This window comes from Ambystoma mexicanum, chromosome 13 (assembly GCF_040938575.1).
Source record: "Ambystoma mexicanum isolate Mex_15411 chromosome 13, UKY_AmexF1_1, whole genome shotgun sequence".
NCBI lineage: Eukaryota > Metazoa > Chordata > Amphibia > Caudata > Ambystomatidae > Ambystoma > Ambystoma mexicanum.
Window position 1 is genome coordinate 386,336,368 of NC_090938.1, and position 15,709 is coordinate 386,352,076.

The 15,709-nt window shown below is 47.5% G+C and overlaps 1 protein-coding gene across 1 annotated transcript in view; it reads right to left on the reverse strand.

Annotated features, from left to right (window-relative positions):
• LOC138520373 (dehydrogenase/reductase SDR family member 4-like) overlaps window positions 1–15,009 on the reverse strand; it is a 38,626-nt gene extending 23,617 nt beyond the window's left edge. Inside the window, exons 1-2 of the mRNA XM_069632781.1 lie at window positions 14,764–15,009; window positions 4,185–4,286 (exon numbers count right to left, since the gene is read on the reverse strand). Of these exons, the coding sequence (XP_069488882.1) occupies window positions 4,185–4,286; window positions 14,764–15,009 (348 nt within the window). The remainder of the gene's footprint in view (window positions 1–4,184; window positions 4,287–14,763) is intronic.
• Window positions 15,010–15,709: the final 700 nt, after the last annotated feature.

The following is a 15,709-nucleotide window of genomic DNA, read 5'->3' on the forward strand; positions in this document are numbered from 1 at the left end:
GGCAAAACCTGTCAGCAAGCTTGCACGACCAATCAGAGGTCCCCTCGACCACCAGGGACTGAAGGGGGGAGAAGGATTCACCCTCCCCAGATAACACACCATGGAAGGGTCCCAAAGCACAGACGTGAACTTTGGACTTCCTTTGCTGTCATCAATGATATGTGGCAAGTCTGCGTGGGAACAGTGGGCGGGGCTTATCCCACTAAGTATGCCTTTTCCCTCACATATATGCACTGAGTGAGGAAAACACTGCCAAATTGGCCGGTGAAAACTGTCCAATCCCAACAGAGGAGCAGGGTTAAGAGTAGAGAACAGAAAACAGGAAGGGTGGGTTGTTCAGGTGAGTTCACAGGTGATGGACCAAGAGATCAGTAGGAGGAAGGAGCAGTAGCTTTTGGTGGAGATGTATGGAGCAGGTGAGCAATTGGCTTAGGAGTGAAGGTGGTTCTGCAGTTTGAGTGTGTCGTTGTGTGGCAAATGGGTAGGTAAAGCAGTGAAGGGAGTGATTGTGAAAAGGAGGTCACTGGGTGAAAGGAGAGGCAGCAGAGAGGAGAGAGAGAAAAAGTGGTAGGAGTAGAGACAGAGTGTGGAGAGAGAGGGGAGAAGGATGTGGAGACAGTGTGTCCAGAAGACAACTTTGACTGTAAGTTAACAGAGCATGTGCAAGGCACATCCCAATCCACAGTAGAACACTAACACCAAATAGAGTAATGACAGTTAGGAAGTCCCTGGTGAAAATAGAAGGCCAGCATTTTAGGGAGCCATCTGTAGCATATGGTAGCAATTAGACAATAGAGGTTACTGTTTGGTAGCACTCACCTGGAGTTATAGACGCCTGGGTTAGGGAGTGTGTGCCAACAGAGATGAGAGAGCGTGATGACCGTAGGTTCCACAAATATATTAATAAAATCCCTTGAAGTTGAACCATCCTTGAGATACTGAATGACTAGTGTGCCATCTGTGACACTGTACAGGCCGTCACGTACAACGCCATCATCATGTACTACATCAACAAGATGGCTGGTGTGGGGTTGCTCACACTGTTCATGGAGGCCAGGCCCCTTTGGTTTTCGGCTATGTAGAATGAGGCGAGTGTTACAGCTTCTCAGCTTGCTGTACGTCTGAAGACTGAAGCAGACAAGCTGAGTCGGCTCTAGTGGGGGGTCTCAATGAGTGACAGCTGAACATGGAGGTAGTGGAGGAGATCTTCTCCATGTGGACTTTTCCCAGATCTAACGGTTATCAATCAGTTTGAACCCAAAGTGTGAGTTCTCCTGCTCCAAGGTGGTCCCTGGCAATACACAAGTAAATAGTAAAACTTGACAACCCTTATGCATTCGCTCCACTCTCGCGTAATGCTCTGATTCTGAAGAAGTTGAAGCAAAGTGGAGCAACCTTGATCTCGATTTCACTAGACTACTGGACTGGGTGTGGAGGACCTAGTACCCAGTCATACTGGACATGCTGCTGTGCATTCTTTGGAGGATCTCATGGAGGGAAGATCTACTGACCTCATCAAGCAGCACGTGCTTCCCCACAATGCCAGAAATCAGGACTTTTGGCTATTGAGAGGTTATAGTATAATGACTGGAATCTCTCTGAGGAAGTTCTTGGTGTGATGCTCTCTGTAAGGCGACCACCCACCACGTCTATCCATGCTTGTCGCCAGAGAAAATTCCCATTTTGGTGCCGGGACAGAGAACTCAACCCATTGTTGCGCTGCACCGCTACAGTTTTGGAGTTTTTACTTTCTTTGGAAAAGTCTGGTGTCAACATTAGAACGTTGAAGGGCTATGTTGCGTCCCAAAAGATCTTCAAGAGGACACACAATTACGGGTCTTACTTTGCTGTCCCCATGGTGATACAATTCATAAAGGGCCTTATTAATGCTTGTCCTCCCAAACCATTTATCGTTCCTTTTTTGGGACCTTAATTTACGTCTAATTTTCTTGATTGCGGCTACTTTTGAGCCAATGCATTTGAGTGGTCTAAGGATTGTGTAGTTTAAAGTGGCTCTTGTGGTAGCCATCACGTCTGCACACAGAGTGTCAGAGCTCCAGGCAGAGTCAGACACCTAACCCTTTCTATCATTCACAAAGGACAAAGTAACTCTTCAGGTTAAACCCTCTTTTCTGCTAAAACAGTCAGAGTTTCAACTTCAACAAACAATACATTGACCAACTTTCTTTCTTCCACTACAAACTTTGAAATCAGAGGAAAGGCTTCACAGGTTGGATCCAAAAAGAGCTCTTTAATTCTATATTTTGAGATCATGGAGTTCATAGAAGTCGACCAGATTTTAATTGTTTTCTTCTGCTTCAAGGAAGGAAATAGAACTTTCTAAACAGACACTCTCACGATGGGACATGCTATGAATCAAGATGTGCTTTGAGATAGCACACAAAGAGGTTCCTGAAGTCATGAGGGGTCATTTTACAAGAGGTCTGGTGACTACTTACACTTTACAAAGAGGACTTCTGGTGTCAGAAATCTACCCCAAGCAGCCACTTCGTCCTTCTTTCCCCCTTTTACCAGAACAGAACACTACTGCCATAACTTATTGCCTGGTTAGAATGCTAAGGTAGGCAGGTCGATGTTAAAAAACTTCTAACTGTAGTCCTTCTTCGTCAGAAATCATATGGGCTTCATTTTGTTGTCCACAAATTCACCATGTCATATTTAATCAACAAATTGAAGCCTATATGATTGCATTTAACGAAAGTAAAAAGAACTGTCTTTTACATTATATGTGTCAGAAAGTACTTTATAATGTGTGTGTTAAAATTCTAAAACAAAGCTAAATATCGATTTTGTTTACACAATGCCGATTTGGTGTGCAGGGAACGGGAGAGATCCACAAGATTGTGGACATCTGCTGTTCCTACATGCCTTGGTACAACCTAGTGTCAAGGTTGGGGTTCTCCCCGGCACCCCACTCATTTTCTTCATAATATTACTATTCCTCAACGATTTAGGTGTGCTTTAGGCTCAACAGGACATGGGGCCTCATTACGACTTTGGAGGTAGCCATGACGCAATTAGCGCCATGGCTGCCTCCAAAATCGTGTCCGGGTCCGACCTGGTGGAGTGGGGACTTACCGGGACATTCCACCCTTGGCGGACCCGGTAAGTCCCCATTCCAAATGCCATTCCCGATTCCCATTTGAGCCGTCATAGGGCTCAATGGGAATGGGGAAGGCCCTTATTACGGGCCTGCTAATGTCAGGCCCGTAATTAGCTCCCTGGTCCCCTAACGGGACCCGTAAGGGACGTGTGGTCCGACCACATGTCCCTTGCTGTTCCCGCTAAGGGACCTCGGAATTGGGCGGTAAGGGATTACCGGCACCGGTCTCCTTACCAGTGCCCGGTATCCCTTACCGCCCACCTCGTAATGAGGCCCGTAGACTTTAGATTGAAAGTCTTCACCTTGGCCTGCGAAAATAAGCCAAATTCAGGAGACTAGTGCTGACGGTTATGAGTTGGTGCCCATAACATCACTTTCAACATGGGTCTGCGCCAAGGAGCCTTGACGGAGCTGTGCCACCCATGAAAGGGCCACTCTGAGCTAACTTCCTCCCCTGCTACTTGCCCACTGGCACTCTGTGTTCTGAAGCTCTTTTCAACCTTTCTGTACTGTGTCCTCTTTGTGCCGTTTCTCACCTGTGCTCTTTCGGAATAATTTCAATACAAAAGTGGAAGTCTCTGCCCTCAGCATCACTTTGTTGGGGTTCGAATCTGCCCTTCAAGGGCACTTCCTCTCACAAGAAAGAGCACCTAAGTTGTCAACTGGTATTCTCCTCTCCCCTAGAGCCCTCAATAAAGAATACACTGCATATGGCCACCCTGTACTATATGTTAATAATCTCCACTGTAAATCCTATTCCACTTAGGGATAAATTGGGTCTTGTCTGTGCTGCCTTCACACAAGATTCAGTGTATGTCTCTGTCAATGCTGCTTCATACTTTTGTAACGCACCCTGAAATGGGACAGTCCTGTTAGCCATCCTTGCTTATGTGCAGAGCTTCTTGTGGACGCTATCCTTGCCTTATAAATAAATACAAAAAATGTAAAAAAAACTGTCACTCAATAGAAAATGTGCACATTGAATACAAACTACAGGGACGTTGTATTTGTGTATGTGTCATAACCCAATTGTTTCCTCCAAATAAGGATGCAGCCTTACCTTGTCCCAAACCTCAGGAGTTGAGTCCAAGATATTTCCAACAAAGGGATTAACCGCAGCATTGGAAATCATGTAGTCGATTCCACCGTACTTCTGCAGAGCCTGAACCGAAAGAGAACATCAAAGTTAGAGGACAACCAAGGAACTGTAAACCCGAAGAAGGGATGTTGTGGCTTGGAGTCTTGTTCAGGGCACTACCTTGTGTCCCAAAGAGACTCCAGATTTCAATATCATGCAACTTTCAGATGTCACTATAGAGTTTTTCATGTACCACTTTCCTTCTATGTGTGCTGAGTACTGAAGACAGGGAGTCGAGATGGTCTGTCAAAAGCACGTGGTCTAAAACTCCATGGTCTGTCTCGGGAGGATAGCTCGGGGGCCAAGTGCTTGCCATGGAAGCAAGACGACATGGAGCAACACAGGTTTGATCCCCAGGTCCGCGCTTAGAAACCTCTGGGTATTAAGCGTGTTATAAATAACATATCATATCATACTCCACCACCAGGTGTAGTATGGAGTTTTAGACCCAGAGTATATATCAATGATGCACCCTGGTCTGTTTTCAATTATTGTATGGAGCCCCCCAGCCTAGCCTGGTCAGTTCAATGTATGTTTATTTGAGTACTGTGGCTGAATAGAGGTTTTAGGTAAACACACTTATTGATTGAGTCATAGCCTTGCAGTTACTTGCTGCCAGTGCCACTCAGCTCTGAATATGGTTGAAGCCGGAAGTGACCGCATTATGTACTGTACACTCATCCAACCCCTAGTCACTGACATTTGCTTCCCTGTGTAGTAGAGAGCTGCCCCTTTTTCATGCTTTGCTTCTAGAATTTTCTTTCTCTTCCCATTTCCTCTTCTTCACTTGCCCCACAGGCACCTAGCCCTGCTTTACCCCCTTGTGGCCTTGGCTTATTCTTCAGCACCACAAGTGCACATTGACCATCTTCCTTGGTTAAGAATAATTTAAATAGCTTAGCTTTGTACTCTGTATAAAGTTCTGCTTGTGGGGTATGTCAAAGTTGAGAAATCCATTGAAAACTCTGACCAAAGGTTTAAGGTGGACTGGTTGTAAGAGTGGGGGATAATAGAAGTGACCAATCCTGTCATTACCTGAAGAACCCCAGTTTCTCCCCTTCCTTCTACCTGTCCAACCTCCCCTTTAGGAGGATGCTGATCCTAAAACCAATAGCTATCGATTCTGCGGCGGGCCCCCCACTATTCATGCCTGTTTCCAAGATACGGATCACCTATGAGTCCTTGGAATGAAACTCTATTCCGGTTAATTGCCCCTGCCACGTTGGCGGTGTGCATTGTTTTGGCCCAGTTGTCCTGGAGGGGAAGGGGGGGTTCCGATGCTGAAACCCTGGCCCCCCACCCTAAGAATTGTCTCCCTTAATGTTAGGGGTCTAAACTCCACTGCCAAACGTAAATCTATTCTACAACGGCTACAAGACGAGGACGCCGGAGTGGTTCTATTACAAGAAACCCACCAGGTCCCGCGGACTTCGGACAACTTCGATCCAGATGTTTCCCGCTTCAGTTCTTTGCGTCCGGTTGCACCAAGACATGGGGGAAGGCCGTTCTCTTTGCAAAAGAATTGAACCCGCACATTCTGGACACAAAACTGTGCCCTGAAAGCCACTATGTCGCCATCAAATGCCTTTTGCTAGGACAGTTGTACACGTTTATCTCTGTATATGCCCCCAATGTGGGTCAGTCCACTTTCTACGATTCCCTGGGCACTGCCCTCTCGTCCTTCACAGAAGGTGAGACTGTGTTTGGAGGAGACTTCAATGGGGTTCCAGACCCCACGAAGGACAAATCACATCCCCCCTCTCCCAAAGACTTTAACACATTGTTGGGCCTACTGTGCCTCTTTAGAACTCTAGAGGTTGTGGATTCATGGCGTGTGCTCCACCCCACGGAAAGAGATTTCTTGTTCTTTTCCCATGTCCATAGGACTTTCTCGAGGATCAACCTCCTCCTAACGTCACCACAACTACAATCCTACATCGAGGAGGTGTCTATTGGCACGAGAACTCTATCCGATTACACCACAATAGCACTGAAACTTCGGGTACATCAACCTACCCTGAACTCACCACACAGATCGGCCTTATTCGACCCGATACTTAATGAGATGCCACTGAGAGACTCAATCGCCACCACTATTCGAAACTTCTTTAGGGAAAATCCAAACGAAGACACCTCCCCGGTAAATACTTGGGACCCCATGAAGGCGGTGGTTCAAGGGGAACTAATTGGTAGCATACCATAGAACCAGACGGCAAACCCACCTACTCCTTGAAGAAGAACTTCGAGAAGCTCAAAGAAAGCATAAACTGAAAAGTTGGTCCTCAAAGACACAACGGGCCATCCACATCACTCGAAATAAAATTGAGGCCCACTACGCCGAACACACAGCACTCCTCCTAGCCAAAGCTAAACAGTTCTATTATGCTAGAAATAATAAAGCTAATAAACTGCTAGTGAGTAAATTAGCCAAAGCAAAAAGAGGCAACACAATTATCGATCTGCGGGACCAAGAAGGCATAGTACAATACGCAGAACAGGAATAGCAATGGCTGGTGGCAGATCACCTAGCTCAGGTGAAGACCGCCCTGCATCGGGACCGGAATGGACAAAGAGAATACCTGCAAAAGGCAGCACTACCTCACCTGAAGGACAGAGCTCGGGATGATTTAGATGCCCCAATCACAGGTGAGGAGGTAGAAGCTGCTATAAAATCTCTCAAATCCAAAGCTCCTGGCACTGATGGGTTCTCTACCAGAGTCTAAAAAATCTTCCGGCCTCAGATAACTGCCCCTATGGTGGCCCTCTTCAACTCCTTTAGGGAATCGGGAACTCTTTCTATGCTGGAATCAATCACAATCATGTTACCCAAACCAGAGGGAGACCTAAGAGACCCAGCCTATTATAGACCCATTGCTTTGCTAAATATAGATGCCAATATCTATTCTAAAATGTTGGCCGACCATCTGTGCTCCCGACCTAATACACCCTGACTAAACTGGCTTCATCAAGAACAGATCTACAGGGGATAATATCTGCAGAGCCATGGACCTGGTTGAACTCGCCGCCCGGAACTCTCAGCAACTGGTGTTGATGGCCCTTGACGCCACAAAGGCGTTCGACAAAGTAGACTGGGCTTTCATGCATCACACCCTTGAGGCCTTCCGCTTTGGCCCAGCCTTTCAAAAGATGGTCCTGTCCAACTATCAATCCCCGAAAACTCTCCTTAGGGTCAATGACACTCTCTCTAACCCGATTTCCCTAACCTGCGGTACCAGACAAGGATGCCCACTATCCCTGTTAGTCTTTGCTCTGGTTATGGAACCGTTCGCTCAAAGAATTAGATTGGATAAAAACATTGTAGGCCTCGGGATACATAAAATAGCTCTCTACGCAGACGATGTGCTGTTTACTATATCGGAAGCTACCTCCTCATTACGACACGCCCTTGCAGAAATAGACAGCTACGGGAAGGATACAGGCTTCTCCATTAACTTTAACAAATCAGTAGCCTTGGGAATCAGCCTGACCTCACAGGACCACAAAGCCTTAGCCCCGCTTTGTCCTGTTCAATGGAAAAGGCAAACGATTCCCTACCCAGGAGTCCACATCCCCGCAGACACCGAAAGCGGTGTATCACGCAAACTTTCCCCCACTTTTCTGAGAACTGGACAGCGATCTGAAGAGGTGGGCATCACAGGAAATCTCTTTAATGGGGCGTATCACAGCCTGTAAAATTAACCTTCTCCCCAGATTTTGGTACGCCTGCTCTTCCCTACCCGTCACGATCCCACCAGCTGCCTTTCAGGGGCTACAGGAGAAAATGCTCCAGTTCATCTGGAGAGGTAAGAAAGCCAGGATTCACCTGAAGACTATGCTGGGTAACGCATGGCTGGGTGGGCTGGCAGTTCCCGACCTACAAAGCTACCAGACAGCAGCACAATTAGCCCACACGCAAGCCTGGCTTATGATCTCTGGGGGTCCTGCATGGGTAGAACTAGAACAATCCATCGCCTCTCCCCCTGCGTTTTCTCCACATATCTCACCCCCGCTATGACGGAATTGGAACAATCTGCTATTATCCACGAAACAGACCCTAGGCGCTTGGAACTGGACTCTACGACGCAAAGGGATCTCGAGGGGCCTGACCCCCTTTTCTTCGGTCTTCAATAACCCAACCTTCTCGCCCGGAACTAGCCCCCAAAACTTCAGGGATTGGATTGCGGGTGGCCTCCAATCACTGGGCCAGCTCTTTGTGGAGGTTCACCCCCGTACCTTTGCACAATGCAAGGAAACCTTCCATCTTATGGAGTCAGACAGATGTTCCTATATTCAGCTTTGCCTCTGGTGTTCCCACGCTCATACTCTTCAGGCAGCAACACGCACCCTCACTCCCCTCGAACTAACCCTGCAAGAACTTCCGGCTCGGGGAAGAATTTCTGCTTTAGATAAGCGCTTCCTAGGTGACTTCCTCGCCTCCAAGACACGGGGCATGGATCAATGGGAGGCAGACCTGGGGCACACACTGAAAGACCAAGACTGGGTTGACATATGGACGCAAGCCCACTCATCGTCCCTCTGCGTTACTAATAGGGAATGCGCATACAAACTCCTGTTGTGATGGTACTACCCCTTTGCGAATCCACCATATAAACCGGGCCCTAGACCCCGCCTCATGGAGACTTTGCGGTCAACCAGGCTCCTTTTTTCATATGTGGTGGTCATGTCCGAAAGTACAACTCTTCTGGAAACACTGTTTGACCACTATTGGAGACATTACGCAAACGGTAATCCCACTAGAACCGGAACCCGTTCTCCTGGGGTCCCCAGTCCCACAGAGCTATCCAAGATCGGGAAGGAAAGCCAAACTATTGACCCAATGCTTGCTGGTGGCGAGAATTGTGGTCGCCCGCACATGGAAATCTACTAAAGTTCCCCTCATGATATTGTGGTGGGGAAAGATGTGGGACATCCTGATTGCGGAGAAGGTAACCGCAGCCAGAGCTGGACTCTTGCACCGCTTTTGGGACGTCTGGGCTCCATTACTGGACTACAACAGGACATTTCCGGCTTTACCCTTCAAACCCTGCAACTCCGGGAGGATTTTGGACATAGAGGTGACATTGCAGGGGGAGGAAAGCATTGAACCAGGAACGGGAACCTCCGACTCCTAGGATTTTGAGTGGGCTGGACATGCGGGGAGGGAGGCAGAGGGTGGGGTTGAGACACACAGCAATGGGATGAGATGTAATGATGATAAAAAATCGATTGTCGCTCTGCTCTGTTTTTTTCCAAAATAAACACAGTTAAAAAAAAGAGTGGGGGATAATCCAAGAAACAAAAGACGGCCATTCTAGCTTGCTTAGGCAGCACAGTCCATCAGTACATCCCTCTCTGTCCTTGGGCTGTGCCTTGTGACAGTCAAATGAAAGTCCTAGTCAGTGGGGTTTCAATGATACCTTCTATTCCTTATTTTGAATGAGTATTCGTTGTTTCGTCTTTTAGTCAGAATGTTGGTTTCCCAGGTGGTCTCTACTATCTTGGACCAGGCCTGGGCTTGCAAAAGATGGATCCCTGGTGCCACAGTGCATCTGTCAAACACTGTCTCCATGAACACGCCATTGGAAGGCATCCTATCAGGTGGACCACTCTCACGGCCTGTAGCTTCATCATTTCCTTTCCTCCCTGCCTTTGTACCTTCTCCTCAGCTAGTGACTACTCTCCTGATGCCTCATTGATACCCCACAATGCCGGGGCCCTCTTTTTCTCCCCTCCTGCTTTTTCTCTCTCCCTTCCTCCATTGTCTCTCCTTCTGTCTCCCTCCTCCTTCTCAATCTCTTCTCTGTCAGTAGCTTTGTGGCGCTCACCTTCCCTCTTTCCTCTCCTCTCTCTTCCTGGTTAGAAGTTACACTTTTCTTTTTCCTCCACACCGTTTATTTTACTTTCCTGTACTCCTGCCACCTAAATATTTTTCACCAGCCTCCCCTGCTCTAGGTGTTCTTCATCTTTTGCCGCCTCCACTCTGTCTTCTTTACCTTGTTTCCATCCCTCTGCTTTTCTCTCAGCCTCCTCCCCCTCAGCTGTTATCTATGTGCCCTTCTGTACTTCTCTTTCTTTCTTTCTATTCTTCCTTCGCCTTTAATACTTTCTTCACAACCTCATCCTGTGGAAGATGTCTGGTGCCTTTCACCCTCCCAATCCTCTTTCCTTTTCCTCCTTTCTGCACTGTTACTATGAGTCTCCAGTCTTCCCTCTCCTCTTCCCCTTGCTGAGTAACTTGCTCAAATTCTTTGCACTCTTGCCACCCTCCTTTAACTTTCCCTCCTCCCTCTGCTTCACCACCTCTCGTCGCCCGCCTGGTTGCTCTCTGCCATTGTCTTTGCTTCTCTCTCCCCACCACTGCTGTACCCCATTGGTTTCTCCCACAAACCCCTTCGACTGGCATTGAGGGCAGAGAGGTCTTATACCCATCCAGACACGTATTTGGGACAACAAATCCTCAACTACTTCAGTCTTGCACCCCAAACCACTGAGTGTGGTGATCCGCTATATTGAAGCTATTCTTTCTGGTCGCTTTTGATTGGTCCATGCGTCCCATCAGGGATCCACAGACCGATCCTTTAAGAGGCTAGTCTGTTATTTTATTGTCACACCCTCAGTGGTTTTGATATTGCTGGTTGCCTCATAGTGGGTAACAGGCCCCCTGGTTCTCTCAGGCTTTATGAAAGCTCAATTTTTCAGCTTGCGGCCATACACAAGGGAGCAATGCTTGCCCCTTCCGCTTACCATAATTCAAACCACTGTAGTATTTTTGATTGTCCGTGGTTACTGGACCATGTGTTCTCTTGGCCCCATATGGGTCCATCTGCATTTGCCTGCCCTTGGTTGCTACTGGGATGTACTAAACACTTAGTCACCAGCACCATGTCTCCAAAGCCAAATAGACATCTGGAATGCATGCTCTCTTTCAAAGATTGCCAGTGTCCAGTTGTTGGTAAGATTGTCAGGGGACAGAGCATCACCAGCTGGGATAAAACTGAGGGGGTTACAAGGGTGTACTGATAAGTCATACTTGGAGGAGTAGGTGAACCCCTTATTAATTAGTTAGGCCACTACCTCAAGAAAAAGGACAAACCCCTTCCATGATGAGGGTGTTGCCTTGGTGGGGAGAGCGTCATTAAGTTATTCTCCCTGACTCACCATGTTGGGTAAGTTGCACTTGCCTTCAAATTCACAAGAGGCTTCTCCTCTAATGAGACTTGGGGTTATTCTGCTCTGTTTCCCCTTATCCTATGAATTAGTGACAATATATATTTCTTCCAGTAATGATGATGTGTAGGGAGCCTGTGGGATCCTCCGTTACCTCCTCCGGGCCCTAAATCAAACGGTATAGGTTCAATCTGCCCTCATAGGGCCTCATCACGACCCAGGCAGTAAGTTACCGCCTGGGCCGTGACTTTACCACCATGGCGTAAACTACGTTTACGCCATGGTGGTTGGCGGACTTACCGCCCCATTCCGACCTTGGCGGGGCGGTAAGTCCCCAATCCCCATTTACCCTTCCCCATTCCCATTTTTGCCCCATAGGGCATAATGGGAGTGGGGAAGGCGTTAATTACGCCACCGTAAATTACGGTGGCGTAATTAACTCCATGGTCCCTTAGCGCCATGGATTTTAACACCTGCTAAAAGCAGGTGTTAAATTCGCCATGGCGCTAAGGGACCTCGTACTCAGGCGGTAAGGGTCGGCGCTGTTTACGGCGCCGTAAACCCCTTACCGCCTGGGTCGTAATGAGGCCCATAGTCTCCCCAGAGCTATCACCCAGCCCAAAACATTAAACGTTCTCATAAGTGTGTGACAGTCATGTTTGAAGGGGCCTTGGAGGGGCCTGGAGGACTCTGGATCCTAGGCAGAGCTGCCCTATTCGTGTCACCCTTGTAAGTGATTCGAGGCCTCTCCAGAGACCATTTAGGCACTGCCTACTCTGCTATGTCATCCCATGCCTTGCAGCCACACTTCCACAAGCAACTATCCCTTGTTGGTACCCATAGCATGTGGAATCCAAGAAGACCACAAACAACATCTTCTTAGGCTAGTTCAGCGAGAGGGCAATGCCGAGGGTCCTTACACAGTGGGAAGATGTTTGGAAAACCTCTATGCAGAACGAGGCCCTACAGCTTAGTCCAGAGACTACAGGCATGGTTACCAGCAGATCGAAGTATTATGCAACATGCGCATGTCAGGTCAGAGAAGTCCTGATTGAATCATGCGCCAGAGCTTAGAACAAAAACAAGACTTTCAAATACCTACGAATAAGGGAATCACAAGCGCAGGGAGGGAGTCATATCCCCACTCAAGGGACCACTGTCATGTTGGATTTGCTTGATTCCAAGATGGAAGCTGTTTCCTTTAGATCTTGACCATCATGGAGAAAACAATCAAATATATTTAGGCAACAACCAATCAAAGAAGGAACACTGCAGGAACATACTAATGAGGAGAGGGGCTTCATCTTAAAGGGTGAAGGACCAACAGAACGCCTACAAATATCCAGATCCTGGGTTAATGACAGAAAAGGGCAGCTAATGGCAGCTATTTTTGGACAACTTCAGCCAGGAGCTACAGTATAAAAAGAGGCAGAGGCAGGCCAGCAGCGTGGTAGTGAGGATGGCGTCCCAGAGAATTGGTGTTTTTGGCATTAAGAGAAGTAGAATGGGAACAGGAGGTGTCAGAGCTGAATAGGCCACACTGTGAGAGAGGGTTAAGACTTGGAAGAGAGACTAGAACAAGGGATCCCCTCAGGGCCTTGACTCAAAATCTGTCAGGAACCAGAGAATACTGAAGAGGAGGAAAAAGACACTAGTCTGCTATGGGATCCAACCCAGATCTGGTATAGATGGCGAAACCACTGGAGTTGAAAGGGAGCTGGTAACCTTCAGCAGCTGAACGGGAGCCTATAGCTGGCTCTAGTCCAAGAGAGTGACTCTTGGCTGTGGGGTTAGAATTACTGCGGCCCAGAAAGGATCACTTAGGAGCCCTGAAGGGCAGGGCGGGGAAAACTGCCCAGTCTTGCCCCAGGAAGAGTTTCACAAAGCTTCAGATCCTTGAAGACATTCATATGTTTTTGATCCTCTGCCACGACCAAGAGAAGACATATGCCGTGGCACTTGGAAACAATGCATTAAAGGATGGTTTCCTGTGTGCAGGGTGTGGATTAGAACAGGGATTGGACATTAGACTAAGGGCATTGGGTCCTCTTAACCTAGACCCCTTTCCCTTGATTTGATTTCTTTCACCACATGGACACTGGTAAGATGTAGTTTTCCCTTTTCTGTTGGTTAGATGTTGCCCGGTGTCCAGTCAAAGGATCGAAAATAAAGGATCAAATGACCTTTTGCTCGAATACAAAAGGATCGAAAAAAAGGATCGAATTTTTTTTATGTATTAAGTTTGGGTTGGTAAAAAAAGTGTTTTTAATAAAGAAAACAGGGGTTGGGGGGGGACCCCAAAAAATCGATCCTTTTTTTCGGTCCTTTGACTGCCGAACAAAAGGCATTCGATCCTTTTGTTTTCGAAGCTTTGACCTACAACCATGTTGCCCCAGGTCCTGTAGCAGTTTCTCTCACCCTGCCCTATCACTAGGGCTAAGTTTAAGAGGAGGCCAGATATTAGTTGGAGAGGTTGAACCAGGGAGACCGACCAATCCTTGAAGTGAGTTGGAATAAGGAGAGACTAATACTTCTTTGCTGCTGGGCGTTATCTTTATACCCACAGTGTACTGAGTAGTGTCAGATAGTCCATCTTGTGCATATTTAGACTTCCTTTTGTTTCAGCACTTCCATGTAGGTAAGCCTCCGTTCACTGTGCACCCCCTTTCCCTACAAACCTTTCACAAATGAAAATTAAAAGCTATCATAATTCGCCTTCATGGGAGTGGTCTTTTTCTTCTTCCTCATGACAGGGGCTTCAGGACTACAGGGAACAGTTGTCCATAGTTTGATCAGGCCATTATAACAAGTCCTGAGCAATTGAATCTTTCTGTGCAATCAGGATTGTGTAAGGTTCAGCAGTTTAGTGAATAGTTTAGTAACTAAGGAGGTAAGTCTGGGGCAGCCAGCTTCCAGAAAAAGGGTTTCATCACATGTGTCTCCAAACCTAGCCAATATGGAGAACTCACCCGATTAGTAGTATCCTTAGGTTTGTGAAAGGCTGTTTGGCAGGAATAGGAGAAACACTCAATGTAATGTAACTGGAAAGCGCACTCCTTGTCACCTGAGTAGAGGGAGATCCCTTCAGGGTAGGACCTGGTTGATGTTGCAGGGAGAGAATGAAGGGAGAAGCACAGGACTGAATAAATGAATATGGACCCTAAATCCCCTTCTCACCACAGGAGAGAGTGATGGTCCCTCCAGGATAGGACGGGTCAAATTTAGGAAAAATCGCAGTGCCTCTAATCGGGGGTTAAGATATCTATGGAGCAGGGCTTCTTGGACGCAGAAAGTATGCTTCAAATGGGAGTTAGGAAGGAAGGTAATCTCTCACCGTGTTCACAAGCCTCTGCCTGTCCTCCTCCTTCCCCACATGGCATATGACTCCCGTCACACTCAGGTTCTCGGCAGCCAACTCTTCCACGGCCCGGTCCACATTCACCTTCTTACGGCTGCTGACCACCACGTGTGCCCCCTCCTGTGCCAGCCGCCGGGCCATGTCCAGTCCAATCCTGGAAAAGACCAAGCAGGTGCCATGAGATAAGAGTGTGAGGGGGATGAGCAGGCACACCTGCTCCATGTTGATGTACATCCGCAGACTGACACGTCACTTCCCTCTCCCCCTCTGTGCCCACTTCATTCATATGTTCTGCATTGTTAGCCATTCATCCGGACAAACTGGTCAGAAGTAGCACCCACTACCCCTATTTACAAGGGTCTTCAATGGAAGCCTAATGGAAAGTGGATAAAAAAATAAGGAGTGTACAACAAAAAACGTAAAGAACCTTTCCATGGCATTAGTAACCACACAGTCATTACTGGCGCTAGTCTGATCTGCACATGTATGCATCATGCATGCAGACAGAATGAAGCCTTTGGAAAAACAGCACAATTGTTGACTCTTTACATTCTGCCGCTTTTCTGAAAGCTTCCTTCTACCTGGATCTGCAGGATTGTTATGGTTACAATGGAAAACCAAACAAAACACAGAATTATTGTGAGCACCAACATCACTATGATGTATCCCACCATGCATTGTTCAAGACATTTCCCGTGATAACATCACAGGTGGCTTTATCACAATGGTTCATTTGTGCTCGCTTCCTTGGTACTAGGCAAGATGAAATGATATGATTGGTTATTTATAACACGCTCAATGCCCAGAGGTTTCTAAGTGCGGACCCGGGGATCGAACCTGTGTTGCTTCATGTAGTCTTGCTTCCAAGGTGAGCACGTTGCCCCTTAGCTATCCTCCCGAGACCTCCCGAGATGGGACTATA